Here is a 16,924-nt window from a genome sequence, read left to right on the forward strand (position 1 = left end):
CTGCTACATCCCTGGAGAGCCGGGGGGGGGGGAGGGCTGCTGTGTCCTCTTGCTGCCTTTCCTCTGAGATGGATTAATTGAGTCTACTCCAATGCCTTCTCATTAGAGCACTGACAGGCAGTCTTAGGGTCAGATCCTATAACTGACTTAGGAGTCTATAATTTAGTCACTATAGTGCCTACATTTTACATACCTAGTCCCACAGTTGAATCCAAAGCCCTGGATTAGGTGCTAAGGCTCCTTGTCCACTGCGTGGAGAACAAACTGACTCTGACTGGGGAGCTGCCTGGTGCTGGCCAGCACTGAGTCTGAACTCCCATCCCTCTGGAACTTAGGCCCTTGACTCCAAGCTGCAGCGGAGACACCATCTTCCACTCAGGAAGACCCGCCCCGAGGGCTAGCACCTTGGATAGAACTGAATAGGGCTCATTCTTTGTTACACACAACTGCTGCAGGAGGAGGGACCCTTTGCTTAGTTTCTTGGTCATTAGAGCAATCAGCTCAGGAACTTTTTCATGGAACTTCCAGGTCCACAGGGGAACCGCCTAATGAGGTCAGGTTCTCACTGAGTGGGGCTTCTTTGCATCACAATTTTGGACATCAGTTGCTTAAAAGTCTGCCTAAGTCTGTTTTGGGATCTGGACCGTAGTCTCCCAGTAGCTCAGTTCCTCACCTATAAGATGGGTGTTGTGAGGACAAAGGCTTTAATGATTTTAATGCTTCCAGATGCTGTATCAATGGAGACCGCATACAGATCTCAGGTGGTCACTAGCTTGAGTTCTGGTTGGGTCTGTGACTGACTCTGTCCTTGTGACAGATTGTAAGAGGTGCTCAGTTAGTAATAGCTCCATGGATTTAACTGAGATGCACCTTTGGCAGTGTGGGGTGTTTAATTACCTTCCTCTCTTGGCCGCGTGGAGCCCCTATTTGTCCTGTTGCAAAGTTTGTTGCTCTTTCTAGGATTGAAGGCTCAGTGGATGCAACAGGTCCTGGGAGAAATCTGTTTGGGTGAAGAGATCAGGGCATCGTGTGGACATTGGGCCAATCTGTAATGTGCTTGCATTTGATTTTGCAGCTTGTATGTGCATCTAATGCTATGAGTAGGAATAAATGGGAATAAATCAACCATAAATTGCTTTGCTAATTAACAGAAGCAGAAAAGGAGAATTGTGAAATTTAGATGAAAGGTAAATGGAGTTCAGATCTGTGAGATAGTTGGGAGTTTTCCCATATGTGAAAGCACTTCTGTAAGGGAAGATTACACTTTAATTGCCCCAAATAAGTCAGCCTTTGCCAGTAGTTAAATTAAATAAAATGGAGTCAACTCTGGGTGCATCATGTGTTTTGTTAAAACATACTAAAAAGCTAATGGCCTGTGCTTATTTCCACCTCAGATATCTCTGTCAAATTAGATCTCTTCTCTATTGAATTCTTCTCCAGATACACTTACACACATTTTTGCTAACTTCCAAGTGTGCTCATTTTCATACAAACAGAGCATGCTACTCTGAGCAGCACAGTGACTATACTCCTTCCCTAGGAAAGGCAGGGGCATTCAGGTCAGGTCTTCCATGCCCTTCAGAAAACAAACAAAAAAAAAGAAATGCATAAACTGCTCTGAAACTCTTTGGGCAGAGATGCAGGGATTTATTTTCCTCTTAATCTGGAGTAAACCAGCAATAATTTTGTGAATGTAAATTCCGTCCTGAGGGAACAACTCAAGCCCACTTCATACATATACAGAACTCTAGGTCTGGATCTGCAGACAGAAACAATAGGAAGAATGCTAATGTTAGATGCTGGTGCATTCTTGAGCATCAGGCCTAAATGAATTTTTACTAGGTTTGGACTTAGAGATAAGTCCTCAGACCTGAAGATGAATTTATACTAGGTTTGGACCCTGAATGCTGATACAAACTAGCACAGAAGTGAGAATCCTTCATTAGAGTTTGGCTGTAGTTGGGGGTAGCAGAGAGAAGAAGTGATACACCTAAATGTTGGAAGTCAGATCCAGACTTATTCTGATTATTCTGATAAGAATGTGCACGTGTAGGTTTGCAACATTTTAACTAAACCAATGCAAATTTGTGTACACGTAATCCTGAACATTGTTCTTTCTTCCCCAGAGACGGAAGTAAGAGTCTGCCAATGGAGATAGTAAGGTTTTGTTGGGAGAGAGGGGGCATGGAGAATGTTTGTGTTTTGACTGAAAGCTGGGAATCCAGGAGCTTAAAAGAAAGATAAATATGGTTTTGTTCAACTATTCTATTTAAAGTTCACCACAGCATGACTGTCCCTGGAAAGGGAATTCAAAGTCATTGGCATGTGCCACCCAGCATCTTCCAGTGGGGAGCCCTTTTTTTTCGCTCTTCTGCCGTTATGTTCTCAGAGAGGATTTAACAGGCTCAGCACAATGTTTAATCGGTTATTTGAATACGTTATTTAAACACGTGCTGCAATTCTGCCTGTGCCATTCAGGTCTTGGCTTGTGTGAGATCAAGCTGTGGTACAGGGAGAAAGGGTCAGCAAGCATGTTGTTTCCACAGGCTACAAGGAACTGTGAACTCCAAGTTAGAGAATGGGGTTCCTCAGTGCTGCGGATGCCCTGGAGGGATGTATATAGAATCATAGAGAATTAGGGTTGGAAGGGATCTCAGGAGGTCATCTAGTCCAATTCCCAGGCCAAAGCAGGACCATCCCCAATTAGATCTTCCTAGCCAAGGTATGTCTAGCCAGGTCTTAAAAATCTCCAAGGATGGCGAGTCCACAACCTCTCTGGGAAACCTGTTCCAGTGCTTTACTACCCTCCTACTGAGAACATTCCTCCTAATAGCTAACCTAAACTTCCACTGCTGCAGCTTGAGACTGTTGCTCCTTATTCTGTCATGTCATCACTGAGAACAGTTTAGCTCCATCCTGTTTTGAACTCCCTTTCAACATGAAGGTTGCTATTAAGTCCCCTAAGTAAATCCAATTCCCTCAGTCTTTCCTCAAAAGTCATGTCTCCCAGCCCCCTCACCATTTTTGTTGCCCCCTGCTGGACCTTCTCCAATTTGTCCACATCCTTTCTCTAGTGGGGGCCCCAAAACTGGACACAGTACTGCAGATGTGGCCTTACCAGTGCTGAATAGAGGGGAATAATCACGTCCCTTGACCTGCTAGCAACACTCCTACCAATGCAGCCCAGGTTGCCATTAGCCTTCTTTGCAACAAAGGCACACTGCTGGCTCATATTCAGCATACTGTCCACTGTAACCCCCAGGTCCCTTTCTGCAGAGCTGCTGCCCAGCCAGTCAGCCCCCAGCCTGTACTGGTACATGGGATTGTTCTGTCCTAAGAACAGGACTTTGTACTTGCCCATGTTGAACCTCGTGAGATTTCGTTTGGCTCAGTCTTCCAATTTGTCTAGGTCACTCTGAATCCTAGCCCTACCCTCCAGTGTAACTACTATTCCCCCCCAGCTTGGTGTCATCTGTAAACTTGCTGAGGGTGCACTCTGTGCCATCTTCCAAGTCATTGATCAAGGTATTGAACGAAACCAGCCCCAGGACCAACCCCTGTGGCACTCCACTTGATACCAGCTGCCAGCTAGACATCAAGCCATTGATTACTACTCTCTGAGCCTGATGCTCTGGCCAGTTTTCTGTCCACCTTACAGTCCATTCATCCTTAGCTTGCTTGTGAGAATGTAGTGGGAGACCGTATCAAAAGCCTTGCTGAAATCAAGGTACACCACATCCCCCGCTTTCCCTGTGTCCACAGTGCCAGTCATCTCCCAGAAGGCAATCAGGTTGGTCAGGCATGACTTGCCCCTGGTGAATCCATGCTGACTGTTCCTAATCACCTTCTTTTCCTCCATGCGCTTAAAAATGAATTCCTTGAGGAACTGCTCCATAATTTTTCCAGGGACTGAGGTCTGTAGTTCCCTGGATCCTCCTTTTTTCCTTTCTTAAATATGGTCACTATGTTTGCCCTTTTCCAATCATCCAGGACCTCTCCTGATCACCATGAGTTTTCAAAGATGATGGCCAGTGGCTCTGCAAAAACATCAGTCAACTCTCTTGGCACCCTTGGGTGCATCGCATCTGGCCCCACGGACTTGTATTTGTCCAGCTTTTCTGAATAGTCCCTAATTTGTTCTTTCACCAGTGTTGGCTGCTCACCTCCTCCCCAAACTGTGCTGCCTGGTGCAGTAGTCTGGGAGCTGACCTTGCCTGTGAAGACTGAGGTGAAAAAGTAATTGACCACTTCAGCCTTTTCTGCATCCTCTGTCACTAGGTTTCTTCCCCAATTCAATAAGGGACCCACACTTTTTCCCTGATCTTCCTCTTGTTACTGACATAGTTGTAGAATCCCGTCTTCTTACTAGGCCTGTGCGAGTAGGCAGCTATTCAATCCAGCTTCAGATCCAGCCGCTTCAGATGGTAGAGATCCGATCTGTAGCTCCAGACCGGGTTTTCACTTCGATCTGGCCAAAGCAGCTCTGAAGCTTTAGCAATCCGGCCTTAGGGTATAATGGGGAACCAATGAAATATCTATACCTTTGTTGTTGTTTGTATGATGTGGATGAAACTTGCGGGGGTGGCATGAAGCCTGCCAAGTTTGAAGAAGATTGGTGCAGGAGTTCGGGGGAAACTGCACCCCAAATTCTTGGAAGCAAAACTCATGTCACGTCTATGGGTTATGCCACAGGGTGGTGAAAAGTACAGGGGTGGTGACCCCTGCTAAGATTACAAAGCCTGCTAGGTTTCAAGAAGATAGGTGCAGGGGTTTGGGGGGAACTGCACCTCAAGCTGCGGACCAGCAAAACTTGTGACATGAGTGACACTGTGTGTTAAGGCGCTGCAGGTATGCTAGCCCCTGCTGTGGCCACGAAACCTGCCAGCTTTCAAGGAGATAGGTGCAGGGTGGTTCTAGGTTCTGGGGCCCCCCGTCCATGGGAGCGTGATGAGCCCGTGGTGGCCTGGACTTCCCTATCCATGGGAATGTGATGGGTCCATGGGGCCCTGCATCTCTAGCTGCTGACAAGCAAAACTCGTGACATGGGTGCTTGTGCAACTGACTGTCTCTGTCTTGGGGCAGTGGATTGTCTGTATTGATTATTTCCTCTCCTTAGTCTGTGGTTTTGTAGGTGTTAATCCTTGCTAATTAACTCATTAACACCTACAGAACCAGAGACTAAGGTGAGGAAATAATACAGACAATCAACTGTTAGCAGCTAGAGGTGCAGGGCCCCAGAACCCCCCTGCACCAATCTCTTCGACAGCTGGTAGGCATCGTGGCCTCAGCAGGGGCCACCACCCCTGCAGTTTTCAGCCCACTGTGCCTTAACACACACAGGGTCATCTATGTCATGAGTTTTGCCTGTCAGCAGCTTGAGGTGCAGTTCCCCCCAAACCCCTGCACCTATCTCCTTGCAACTTGGCAGGCTTTGGGGCCTCAGCAGGGGCTACCATCCCTGCAGTTTTCACCCCCCGTGATGTAACACATAGATATGACATGAGTTTTGCATTCAAAAATTTTGGGGTGCAGTTGCCTCCGAGCTCCTGCACCGATCTTCTTGAAACTTGGCAGGCTTTATCCTCTCTGCAGAGTCTACCACCCCTGCAAGTGTATCCAAATCAGACAAAAACCAACAAAGTTATAGATATTTCATTGATTCCCCAGTATACCTTATGGCCAGATCTCCAAGGCGGCTCCGAAGATTTTCTGAAGCAGTTCAGAAGCTCCAAACCGCTTTGGAAAGCCTAAAGAAGCCAACGCTTCAGTCTGGACATGCTGCTTCAGATGCTGAAGCGTCTGAAGCTTCTCTGGATCTGAAGCACGGTCTGAAGCCTTGCACAGCCCTAGTTTTTACCCTTCCCATCCCTTGCTAGCTGCAACTCCAATTGTGCTTTGGCCTTCCTGACTTCATCCCTGCATACCCGAACAGTGCTCTTCTACAGGTTTCCCTTGCTTTATGCGGGTTCTGTGTGTGCAAATTCACTGTTATGCAATGACCCTTTTTATACCAAAAATGTGTTATATGCGAGGTAAATTCACTCTTATGTGATTGGTGTGTTGGAAGCCCCCAGTCAGCTGCTTTGTGCAGTGCATTGTGGGAGTGATGTGCACCAAAATATAGTCTCCCGTGTAGATCTGTGTTCCTTGCTCATTGTCTGTGACATGCATTTCTGTAGTTGCCATCCCCATTATGATGGTGCCCTGTGCTTGTGTGTACTGTCTGCTGTTGGTGAGTACCAAAATTGTCTTGTAAAAGTGCTAGAAATGGGTCTGGGGGTCAGTACAGTCGAGATCTTGGAACATATCCCTATTTATTACATTGTAAAGTGGGTTCCCTTTATGCGCATTCCAGTTATACGCTGTTTTCCAGGAATGCATGTGCAGCATAAAGTGAGGGAAACCTGTACTCCTCCCTAGTTGTTTGTCCATGTTTCCACTTCTTATAAGCTGTTCAGCTTGCTTATTAGTGTTCAGTTTGCTGGCTTCTGGTAGGTGAAATTACGTGTACCTGGAAATTCAACTTACTTTGTTCTATAAAAAAAAAAAATGCACCCTTGAAAACCTGAAAGAGTAGAGTGCAGAGCAGTGCTGGTATCCAAGGAGCATTTTCTCCCATGGCATGTTAGCGCAGGTAGTAGCTGTTCAGGTAGCTCAGGCAGTAGCTGCCCTTTCACAGAGACTGGGTCTTCTCTCAAGTATAGGATATGAGCTCCACTCACCATTATCAGCTGGTTTCTTTGGTTTGACCAAATGACTTGTCATGTATGACTAGACACTTATCTGTGCACCTTTATTTTCCTGGAATTTTGGCTTAGCTTCTGAGGCAAATGCAGAGAAGCACTTCTGAAAAACAGAGAGCTCTGCCAGTATGTGAGGTTTGTTGTGTGATCAGAGTGAAGGGACTGTGGGGTCAGCACTCCTGGGTTCTCTTCTCTTCTCTTGCACTAATTCACCTTGTGAGTTTATAGAAGCCTCTTAATTTTCCTATGTGGTGTTTTTGCTATCTGTAAAGAGGGGTTAATTCTTGCCTACTAACAGAGTATGTGTGAAGCTTAATAAATTTATGTGTATTAGGCACTTCAGGATCCTTAGAAGAGTGGCTTTCCCTTCATGCAGATTGTGATTAAGCGTCTGTACGCAGCAACTACCAAGACCTCCCCCTGCTGTTTGCTGCTGGGTGTATTGCTGCAGGAAGCTTTTTGCAGCAAAACCTTTGTGTGTTAATGAAGGCATATTCGACAATGGAGGCTAAGTCTTTGGGAATGTTTATACGCTCTGTCTCTGTACCAGTGTTGGCATGCGCTCTTTGATCATGGCTGTTTTGAAGTAAATGGAATATGGGATTTAGCTGCTATGCTGAGATTTGTTAAGCTCCCCAGGTGTTCCCCTCCACCAAAGGAAGTACAGAACTGAAAGTTGGCAGGGTCCCTAGAGGGAAAACATTTCCCTGTCATGACATACATGGAGTAGGGAAGATCAGATTGAGCAGGCAGGTCACTGCTGATCTGTGTTGGCTGGAGAAGAAATCCCATCTTATGCTTGATGGAACTGGGTTGAACTGAACGTATCCATCACTTCTGCTCAGCAGCAAGACACACTGGTAAGAGTGACAACCTCCTCTCAGTACAGCTGGATTTGCAGGTTCTGTCTTCTTGCATTTTGTGTGTTACGGAAGCACCAATGGGGTTGTGTTCAAGAACATGCTTCAAGATTCAGGTTATAAAAGGTAAAGCTGAAGGGTGACATAAAAGCTACTTGCTGCAGCTGACTGCAAGCAGGAGTAAATTTTTTCAAGCAAATTATTTTAAGACATAATTTTGAATGAATTAGCAGGCCGACAGAGACTGCCATCTTGCCAGTGGAACAAAGCCAATCATCTTGTGGCTGTAGAACAGGTCTGGGTGACAGGAATGTGTGAATTTTAATTCCAAACTTCTTTGATGTCAGTCAAGTCACCTGGGAGTCATCCTATACTTACTAAGCAACTTCAATACTGTTTTTTTGTCAGTGGGGATTTTGAGTCAGGTTGGGGCTGTCTTCAATCAGCTATGACTTGTGTTGTAGTTTGTAGCCCATACCGGAGTCACCTGCATTGTGATTCTTATATTTTAAGCATAGTACTAAAATGTATCCCAGGATCCCTTTCAGGTATCTTCTGTGAATTAGTTTGCAAACTATTTCTCTCTTCTTCTGGGCCTTTCTCTACTTATGGGCCGTAGACAGAAGAAGTGGAATGCAAAAGTCCCAGCTGTCAAGAGCAGGGAGTAGTGGGGTATCTGTAAGCAGACTTCCTGTGCTTCCTGCTCACCCGGGTAAGTTCTAGACAAGCTGCAGAATGAGGTGAGGTCATCTTAACACCCTGATGTTCAGCAGAGGTTCCAGGGTTAGGACATCCTGCTATCAGGAGTTGAGCATAGGGCTTACAGGCTAAGTACAGACAGTCAAAAAGCCTGAAGCTGAATCAATTCAGTCTTTGCAGGTTAGTCTAAGCTTCAAAGATTAAACTGAGAAGTAGCTGGACAGACATTTACTTTTGATTCAGGAAATGCAGCCACATGCCTGCAGTGGCTCAGGCCAAGAGCCCGGGGGGGGGTGGGCACTAAAGCATGGTTCTCTAGCATGTAGCTGGCATAGACTGTGTGTTTGCTTCCTATTCCTGCTGTCCCCAAGTTCTCTGGGATTTTTAGTCCAGATTCACAGCAGCAGAACTCTGCAGGGTTGCTCATTACTTCCTCTTCCTGTTTCCAGGTGCCTCTGGCATTTGTAATCCCCAGCTGCAACCAGCAGTTTAGCAGGGCAGGGCAGCTCTGTACTCAGGGGAAGGAGGGTTTAACCCACCTTCCTGGCCCCAGATCCCAGCCACGATTTGCCTTGGGGGCACAGACCCTGCCCCCCTTCTCCCCTCATAACCCTTCTTTGCTGGAGTAGATAGCACAGCTCAACCCAGCCAGAAAGCATGCTGGGATGCTGGGGGACTGTGATTTAACTTAAACCAGGAAGGGGTCTGGGATAGAAGTTTCATCAACCGGTTTGATCCAGATCAGTTAAGTCTGATACTACATTCAGCCAGGTTTATCTTAAATGAGTTTCAGCCATTTTGAAACTGATTTGTGTGCACTGAAAGTCTGTTACAGGTTTAAACCAGTTTCTGATGATTTAAACTGGTTTATATGTAATATCTGTCCCTAGCCACAGAGTAGCTGGTCAGCTTAGATGTTACCTGTTGACTGTTACCAATGTGCTTAGATCTGCATAAAAGGCAAGAGGGAGAATGATGCTCTCAGGAATTTAAAACAGATAATGCAAAGAACTAATGAGCAGAAGGTAAAAATCTACTCCCAGTGGTGCTGGCTGTTTCAAGCAGCGCTCTGGCCAGTAAATGGCAAGACAGGAGAGGAAGTTAAGGGGACGCTGACATGAGAGAGAGAAGATCATTTAGGTTGAATGGCAAAAGTGATGGAGCACAGGAAAGCATCTGATTTGAATTAATAATGGAGGTTCATTTGAACATCTTTTAAACACTGAATGAGAAAGCTGTGCCTCAGTTTCCCATGTGAATAATGAGAATCATAGCAGTTCTTTCACTTGAAGGGGCAGTATGACTACAAGATGTTCAGATCTCTTGTTGGCAAAGGGTCCATAGCTTGGTAGGCACAAAAGGATTATTCAAATAGTGCTCCTAACATGCTATATCGTTGCTGCGGAGGATGTGAGTATAGCAGATGTTTGCATGCGATGAGGATGCTGTGAGTCTTCCATAAGTTCCCTTCTGCATTTTGATATAATACTGTCACATCATTAAAAGTCTTTTATTTCCAGCTCTTCCCTATCAAGTGAGATGCATGACTGGGACTGTGCATCAGAAACAGGCAGCCAAACATTAAACTAATAAAATATTTTAGCTGGAACCATAAAAATTGATTTGATCTTTTGGCTTCCCCCACTTAATGAGCAGGACTGGAGCCGGGATGTGAGGCAAGCCCAGCTGCTTTGCTCATGGAGTTATGCCCTCCTCTGCCCAGCAATCTCAGATGTGGCTGCAAGGCTACACAGTGTTTTACTGAGGGTTGGCAGTTCTGTTTTTCCTGGCAGTGCAACAATTTGATTCATTAAAGCATATCACCAGAGCAGAAGAGGTGCCATGGAACGGGTTCAGACTCAAGTAATTTTGGAGCCACTGAAAAAAATATATTCTGCTAACAGGAAAAATCTACCCTTATGGGGAAGATTCCTAGAGTACGTTGTCCTCTCTCTTGTGTAGTTCTGCCAGCACCTTGAACCCTTTGTGCATGTGACAGCACAGAGCAAGACCCAGCCCAGCCCTGAGCATAAGGTAACTGTGCAAACACCCAGAGGAAGATGTTTAATTAGATCCTTTTCTACATGTTCTGCTTTAAAGGCTTTGATCATGGAATTGAAGCATGGATCTGTCACCAAGCTTGGGTTTCAAATGAATAAATAAATGATAAATGATCATTTGGCAGCACTGTAACCTATCATGCGCTCTCCATGTGAGGTTTATATGGATTTCCTTCTGCCATCTGTTCCTTTCCTTCCTGCTCCAGCTTCTGCTCCCCCACCCCAACTCACCCCTTTTACTCCTGCCTGAGTTGGGCTGAGCAACTCCAATTCCCAGCTGTGGCCTGCCATTGGGAAAGAAGTCACTTTAGGTACAGCTGCGACAGTTGTCAAGTTGGTCAAATGGGACCTCCAAAGGTAAAAATATGAGCTTCTACAGCTTGGGCTAAAGAGCCAAAGTTCTTTAGCTTATGCTGTCATAGACTGATGTTTTGCTATAAATGCAGTACAAGAGGGGACTTTTAATACTCTCTCACCAGTCACTTACCATTTAATATCGATACTAGCAGCATAGCCAAAGCATGTGGGAATAGAAACTTGAATAATGACGTAAGTGTTTGCACTCCTTTCTCGTGTGTTCAAAACAATTTTGTGGAAGGGCAGGGGAGAAAAGGGGAGGAGAGCAGAAGAGGCGGAACTAAAAGCAAAAAAAGGGAAAAGTGGAGAAAGACAAGAAAACTGCAAAGGGAGGGAAAATACTGGGCAGCAAGAGGTTGACATCTGTTGGAAAGGGCATATTTTTAATTGCTTTTAGGGCACTTGGGACAACTGGTTTGTTTTATTTCTGCTTTTCTCTCTACCTGCTGCTGCTTCCTGTCTCCTTTCTTTACATTTCCCCTCCTTTCTTCTGTCCTCCTGTCCTTCCACCCTTCTTCCTTCTGTCCTTTCCATAGAGGGTCTATGTCAAAGTGAATTAAGGGGTTTTGTTCAAACCAGCGGTTGTGTGGACACTTTTGTGCAGTAGCTGGCAAGTGCTGTTTATAGGCCATCGGGCATTTCAGCCCCTGTGTTAAATATGATGGAATTGTTATTCTTTAACTACTGCAGATGGAACGATGCTGATTTCCTATGCTTTTTACCTTTAAATGCCCAATAGGCTGATTCTAAAGTTGCTGCATTTTTCATTTACAAGAGAAAAAAACCAAAGTTTTCCAGGCGCTTGGCTTGGATTGTGGCCACATGGCATTTTATTTTTCAGCAGTCCCTTAAACAACAGCTCCCTTGTGATCAAAGAATGCAGAAACTTTACCGAAAACTAACTTTCCCTTCCAAAAGGCATGTAGTTGCTTATGCAGAGAGTTTGAAAGTCTGGGTTTGATGACAGAGTTCCAAAGCGCTGAGTAAGCAGGTGTGAAGCTGGCATTGCTCTGAAGATCAAGTTGACCTCATTTTCTTGCAGTCTTTCTGTCAACTTCTCTTTTGTGTATATGTGTGAGTTCTGGGCACCCTGCTCCATGCTGCATTAATTGCATGCAACGCATAAATTGGCAGAAGAGTGCATCTTCCTCATCTTGTTTTATGTTTTGATTCAGACGTAACATTGGGTAACTCAAGCGTTTGGTGGAAGGGGAGGATATTGGAATGAAGGGACTGTTTCTCAGTCCCCAAAAAGGGGAATGACTGGATTAGTTCATTTAAAAGTGGGTATTAAGCCTCAGGCTTATGGTCCTTTCAATCAGAGATGGCTCTTTTTTTCTGGAGTTGGTAGTAGTTGTGCGACGGGGACATTTCATGCACAGTACAACGAGAACTAAGCCAATGCCGTTTGCTCAATGAATTCTCTTACTTGGATTCCAGACTTCATTTCAAGTCCTGCACATAGAAAAGTGCTAATTAATAATGGCATTGGCTGAAAGCTATCCTGTGGAAGTCCACTGCCCCTTGCACTGCAGGTCTTTTATGAGGGATGTTTGGATTTCTGGGAACTTGATTCAAAAATTACTTTTCTTTCTATTTCCAGACCAATGATGCAGCAGGAAATACCTGGAACTGGCTCTACTTCATCCCTCTCATCATCATTGGCTCTTTCTTCATGCTCAACTTGGTGCTGGGCGTCTTATCAGGGTAAGGCACCAATGACTTGTCTGTCTCTACCTGGAGCAAGGACAGTTTTACCAAGCTGGTTTGTGTGCTGTGCACAGGGATTGGGGAAGAAGAGAGCAGGGGGGTGATGCATCACATTCAGTACATTGCTTGGGTTTCACGCACTACCCCTTCCCTTTGCCCGGTGATGGTGGGACCCTGTCAGGCCCCATACAGTTGAACTTTTAGGAGAGCAGATAGGTTGCTGAAAGATCAGTAACTGGCATGTTCCCAAACTGCTGTGCAAAACCAGACTCAAGAGTTAAGGGGCTTCCTAAAATACACTGCCTTAACCCTAGCCAGAAAGCACTTGTTTTTTTTTTTATGTTCTTACCCTTAAGCTGATGGATAACCCTGTTGAAGTGAATGGAGTATCTCAGGCACTTGGTGCTGACAGACAGACATGGAAACCACCCCCACCCCCAGCATTTTACTGGAAGAGGCATTGCATCAGTTTGACCCGGCTTTCCAGTGCCTGTATAGCTCACATGCTTCAGCAGGTATCCAGGTTGTAGCCATATTGGTCTAAAGGAAAAAGCAATCTGGGCTCATGGTAGGGGTGTGATTATCTTTTATTGGACCAACAAGATTTTTGCAAAAAAGAATTCTTTAATTTCAGTTTAATTTCAATCAGTGATTCAGTTCAATGGATTCAATCAGCTTTTAGATAAGTGCCAAAAAGCCCTGCTGAAGCACATGAGCTATACAGACACTGGGCGAGCCGGGTCAAACTGACATGATTCCTCTTCTGGGAATGTGCTACACCTGGTGTGGGGACATGCTTAGCTGAAGGTAAAGCTCTGGGGGGTTTTTCTCCCCATATCTGTAGGCACCCTTGAAGTTAAGCACAAGAGTAAGTGTTTGTAATGCATCTGAGTATCTCCCTCTAGTGACTGACTTGTGTGACAGGAAAAGCTTCTTACACTCTATATATAACAGTGCTACCACTTTAGCTCATGTGGTGATAGAGTATTGAGCATGGAGTTGCACATACAATAGTCTCTATGGCTGCGTCCAGACGTGCAGGAGCACGCGCTTGCAGCAGCACAAATTTGTGCTGCTGCTTTGTGTCTCAGCGCACAGGCCTGCATAAAACCCTTTTTTGCAGGCCATATCCAGCTCCTCCTGGCCCCCAGCTGGCGGAGGGGGCTGGCTGGGACACAGTGTGCTTCAGTGCGGGTCTAGCCAGCAGGCAGCTCCCACACTGATGTACCTTGCGCCCCAGCTAGCGGGGGAGCGGCACGCAGAGATGGGGGAGCAGATAACCCTAGGCTGCCTGCTCTCCCGTCTCCTCATTTATCCCAGCACGTGCAATTTTTGCGTGCTTTGTGCCACCTTTTTTCAAGGCGGGGTTACTACCAGGAAATCTCAGTAGCAGATTTTGCCCCCACGCTGCAAATTAGCAGCACCCCTTTCAGTTTAACGTGCAACACTTTTGGTTTGTGGCACCACATGCTTCTACATCTGAACATGACCTATGTGTGTACAGCCACCAGTTAACAAGCTCTTTAAGTTTTAATGTTGAGTTTTTTGGGGCTTCTCTTAAGTCCTAGCTTCTGGAGACGTGGTTATATGAGAATCTCGGTTCACGTGAGAAAAGGGAATATTTTAGTATCCAGCTTATGGAGAAAAACGAGAAAATATGAATCCTGAAGACTCAAAAAAACAGAATCAAATGAAGAAAACCTAACATTTACTATTTCTGAAAATCCTGGGATGTTTTAGAATTAACTTGATTTTGTGGGGGGGTGTTTGACCCATAGGTATGGAAGCCCTGGGGTTGGCAATACTGAACCAAGGGTACAGGGGGTCACTGCAGGTGTTTTGGTTTGGGCTATTGTAAACGGAGACCTGCCGTGAAGTTTCAGTCCTAACCAGAACTTCCTCAGCATCTGTGAGTTTTGCCTCTGGGTTTATCATCCAGATCCATTTCAGTAGTGCTAGCATTCCTGCTGTGCATGTAAATGGATTCCTGAAACCTTCTAATTACATACTGGGTGTATAGGTGCAGATTATATTTCTCCTAATATAGTTGATGTAAACGCCATTTAACATTGCAGTCTTTGCTCTTTCTCTTTCTTATGTTGCCAGGGAAATAAACTGGTTTTCACAGTATGGGCCCATGCCTAGCTTTTTTTTTTTTTAAAACAGCCTGAACACCACAGGTCTTCCAGTTTTCAAAGCGGATTTGGGCTAAGATAGAAATGGCTTTATGTGAAGTTTAGAAACACTGCCCTGGTGGGTCTGTGTTCGGAGGGAGGAAGAGTACAGCTGGCACAAGTCATTTGAGAAGGTCGCAGAACAGGCTGGTGTTTGGTCGGCTGGAGAGCTTTGCTTCTCCTTGTTCTTGGATATGTGGTCAGAGCCAATGACATTCTGTTAGGGTCATTGATAAAATGCCCTATGAGCTCAGAGGCTTTAGAAAAGGGGAAGTTCATATCCCTACCCATGGGCTACATAATGGAAAGCATTTTTACAGCAACAAGGGCTGAGAATGCTTCAATGATCCTGCATTATTCTCTGCCATCTTCTGTGTATTTGTCCTCACAGTGCCACTAGTGAGCAGATCACTGCTGTTTTTACCACCTTGCCTTTCTGGGGCAAAGAAAGATTAAGTGTGACTTGTCAAAGGTTCAACAAGAAAATTGGGAAAGAGTATGGATACCAAATGCAGATCTCTCTAGTTAACATCCTAACCATTGTACCAGTATTTCCTATGGGGACAGTGTTTCTGTGATAGTAGTGCACTCATCCAACATGCTACATTGCCATGTATATTATGGTTTTACAAATTATTGTTTAGATTTCTACTTGTGCAGAAAGCTTCAGCATGTCACCATCAATAATGTGGACAGACACGGAACGGGCTTTTAACTAAACAGCTTCTAGATATTTATCATTGTTACTGGTTTTTAACTAATTCTCTTATGCTTGAGTTAGTTCTTTTTCAAAGTAGCAATGGAAAAGCGATAGATTTTTGGCATGTTTAAAGAGACACTGTAGTCTTAAAAAAAATCATCAGTAATAATATTAAACAGACAAAATCACCCATATTCCTAGTAACATTGGAGAATATAAAAAAGTGCAGTTCAGATGTATTTCTTACCATTATGTCCGGGTTTGTCATGCTTGCTACCTATTCTGTGCTCATCACCATCATATATGAGTACCAGGCTCTCTTCCTGAATAAAAGTGCATTAGAGATATATGCATCACTGTCAATATATTGATATAGTGACCCTGGGCAAAAGTCTATGTTAAATTCTATGTTAAATATGGCAAAATTCTATGCGTCGATGTAAAACAAGGTTTTTACCATTTCGTGAAATGGGCAAGCATGGTTTTACATAACTGCACTACAAACATGAGTTGTGATTGTAGTAAGTGTAGCTATACCCAAGTTACCCTAGCTAGCTTGGGTAGCAGTACTTTGAAGCTACAGCAGCCTAGGCAATAGCATGGACTGTACAAGATTATTAGAAGGCTGAGAGCTTACCTGGGTAGAGAGCCTGACTTGAAGTCTGGACCATTACGACTTGACTACTATAGGTACCCAAGTTAGCTAGACTTTGGTCACACCTTTGATTGACATGTGGATACAGCCTATGTCGATGCAAGCATGTGGCAATGCTTTTCAAACTTCCTAAAGCAGGGGTGGGCAAAATGCGGCCTGAGGGCTGAATGGGGGCTGCCAGGCCATTCTATCTAGCCCACAGTGCCCCTAAAAAATTTAGAAAATTAATATTTATCTGCCCCTGGCTAGCTGTCATGTGGCTCTCAATGGCTGGCCAAAACTCAGTAAGCGGCCCTCCGCCCAAAATAATTGCCCTCCCCTGTCCTGAAATCACAGAACCCTTTCACATCACTTCTTCTGCCCTGGAAACCCTACCCCCTGTCTCCATGGGCCAGGTGACCTGGCCTGGCTGTGGTGGCACATTGCTTCCCAACTTGCTTCACCATTACCTCCAGTCTCTTTGCAGAATGCCTGTTGGAGCACAGTTGGGAAACCACTGTTCTCCAGCCGAGTTCATTGACACACTTTATCACCTGCTCCCTCCCCGTGGTGGAAGTTAGCATTTTGTTCTTTTATTCTTTGCTTGAACAGTGCAAATAGACTTGCCTCTTTCAATTCCTAATTCATGGGCACTGGCAAAATTTGGCACTGTATGGGTTATAAACATTGTACGAGGGAGGTTTTTGTTTTGAAATAATGATGATAACAATTGCATCCTCCTCCCCATTTCCATTAAATTTAAAATAAAAACTCAATCAGCAAATCACGGGAAGTATTCTCTGGCTTTTAGGTGCTAGTAGAATCGTGATATAAAAATAACTCTAAATATTGGGCCACAGTTGATGTGACAGTGTCTCTTGAGTGTATGGCTAAAGATGTAATTAAAAGCATGTTGGCTCCATAATTCAGATTAAATTAGAGTCTGCCTGCTGTACAGCATGCTTCACCCCCCCCCCCCCCCCCCCC

General features: G+C 45.0%; 1 protein-coding gene across 4 annotated transcripts in view; it reads left to right on the forward strand.

The window, feature by feature from the left end:
* The window catches only part of CACNA1B (calcium voltage-gated channel subunit alpha1 B), a 644,201-nt gene that overhangs the window by 333,112 nt on the left and 294,165 nt on the right, over positions 1 to 16,924 (forward strand). For all 4 annotated transcript variants that reach the window (XM_019510484.1, XM_019510481.1, XM_019510482.1 and 1 more), the window contains one exon: positions 12,323 to 12,426. In XM_019510484.1, coding sequence (XP_019366029.1) covers positions 12,323 to 12,426 — 104 coding nt within the window. The remainder of the gene's footprint in view (positions 1 to 12,322; positions 12,427 to 16,924) is intronic.

The sequence above is a fragment of the Gavialis gangeticus genome, unplaced genomic scaffold (assembly GCF_001723915.1).
Source record: "Gavialis gangeticus isolate Ggan-Ray unplaced genomic scaffold, GavGan_comp1, whole genome shotgun sequence".
NCBI lineage: Eukaryota > Metazoa > Chordata > Crocodylia > Gavialidae > Gavialis > Gavialis gangeticus.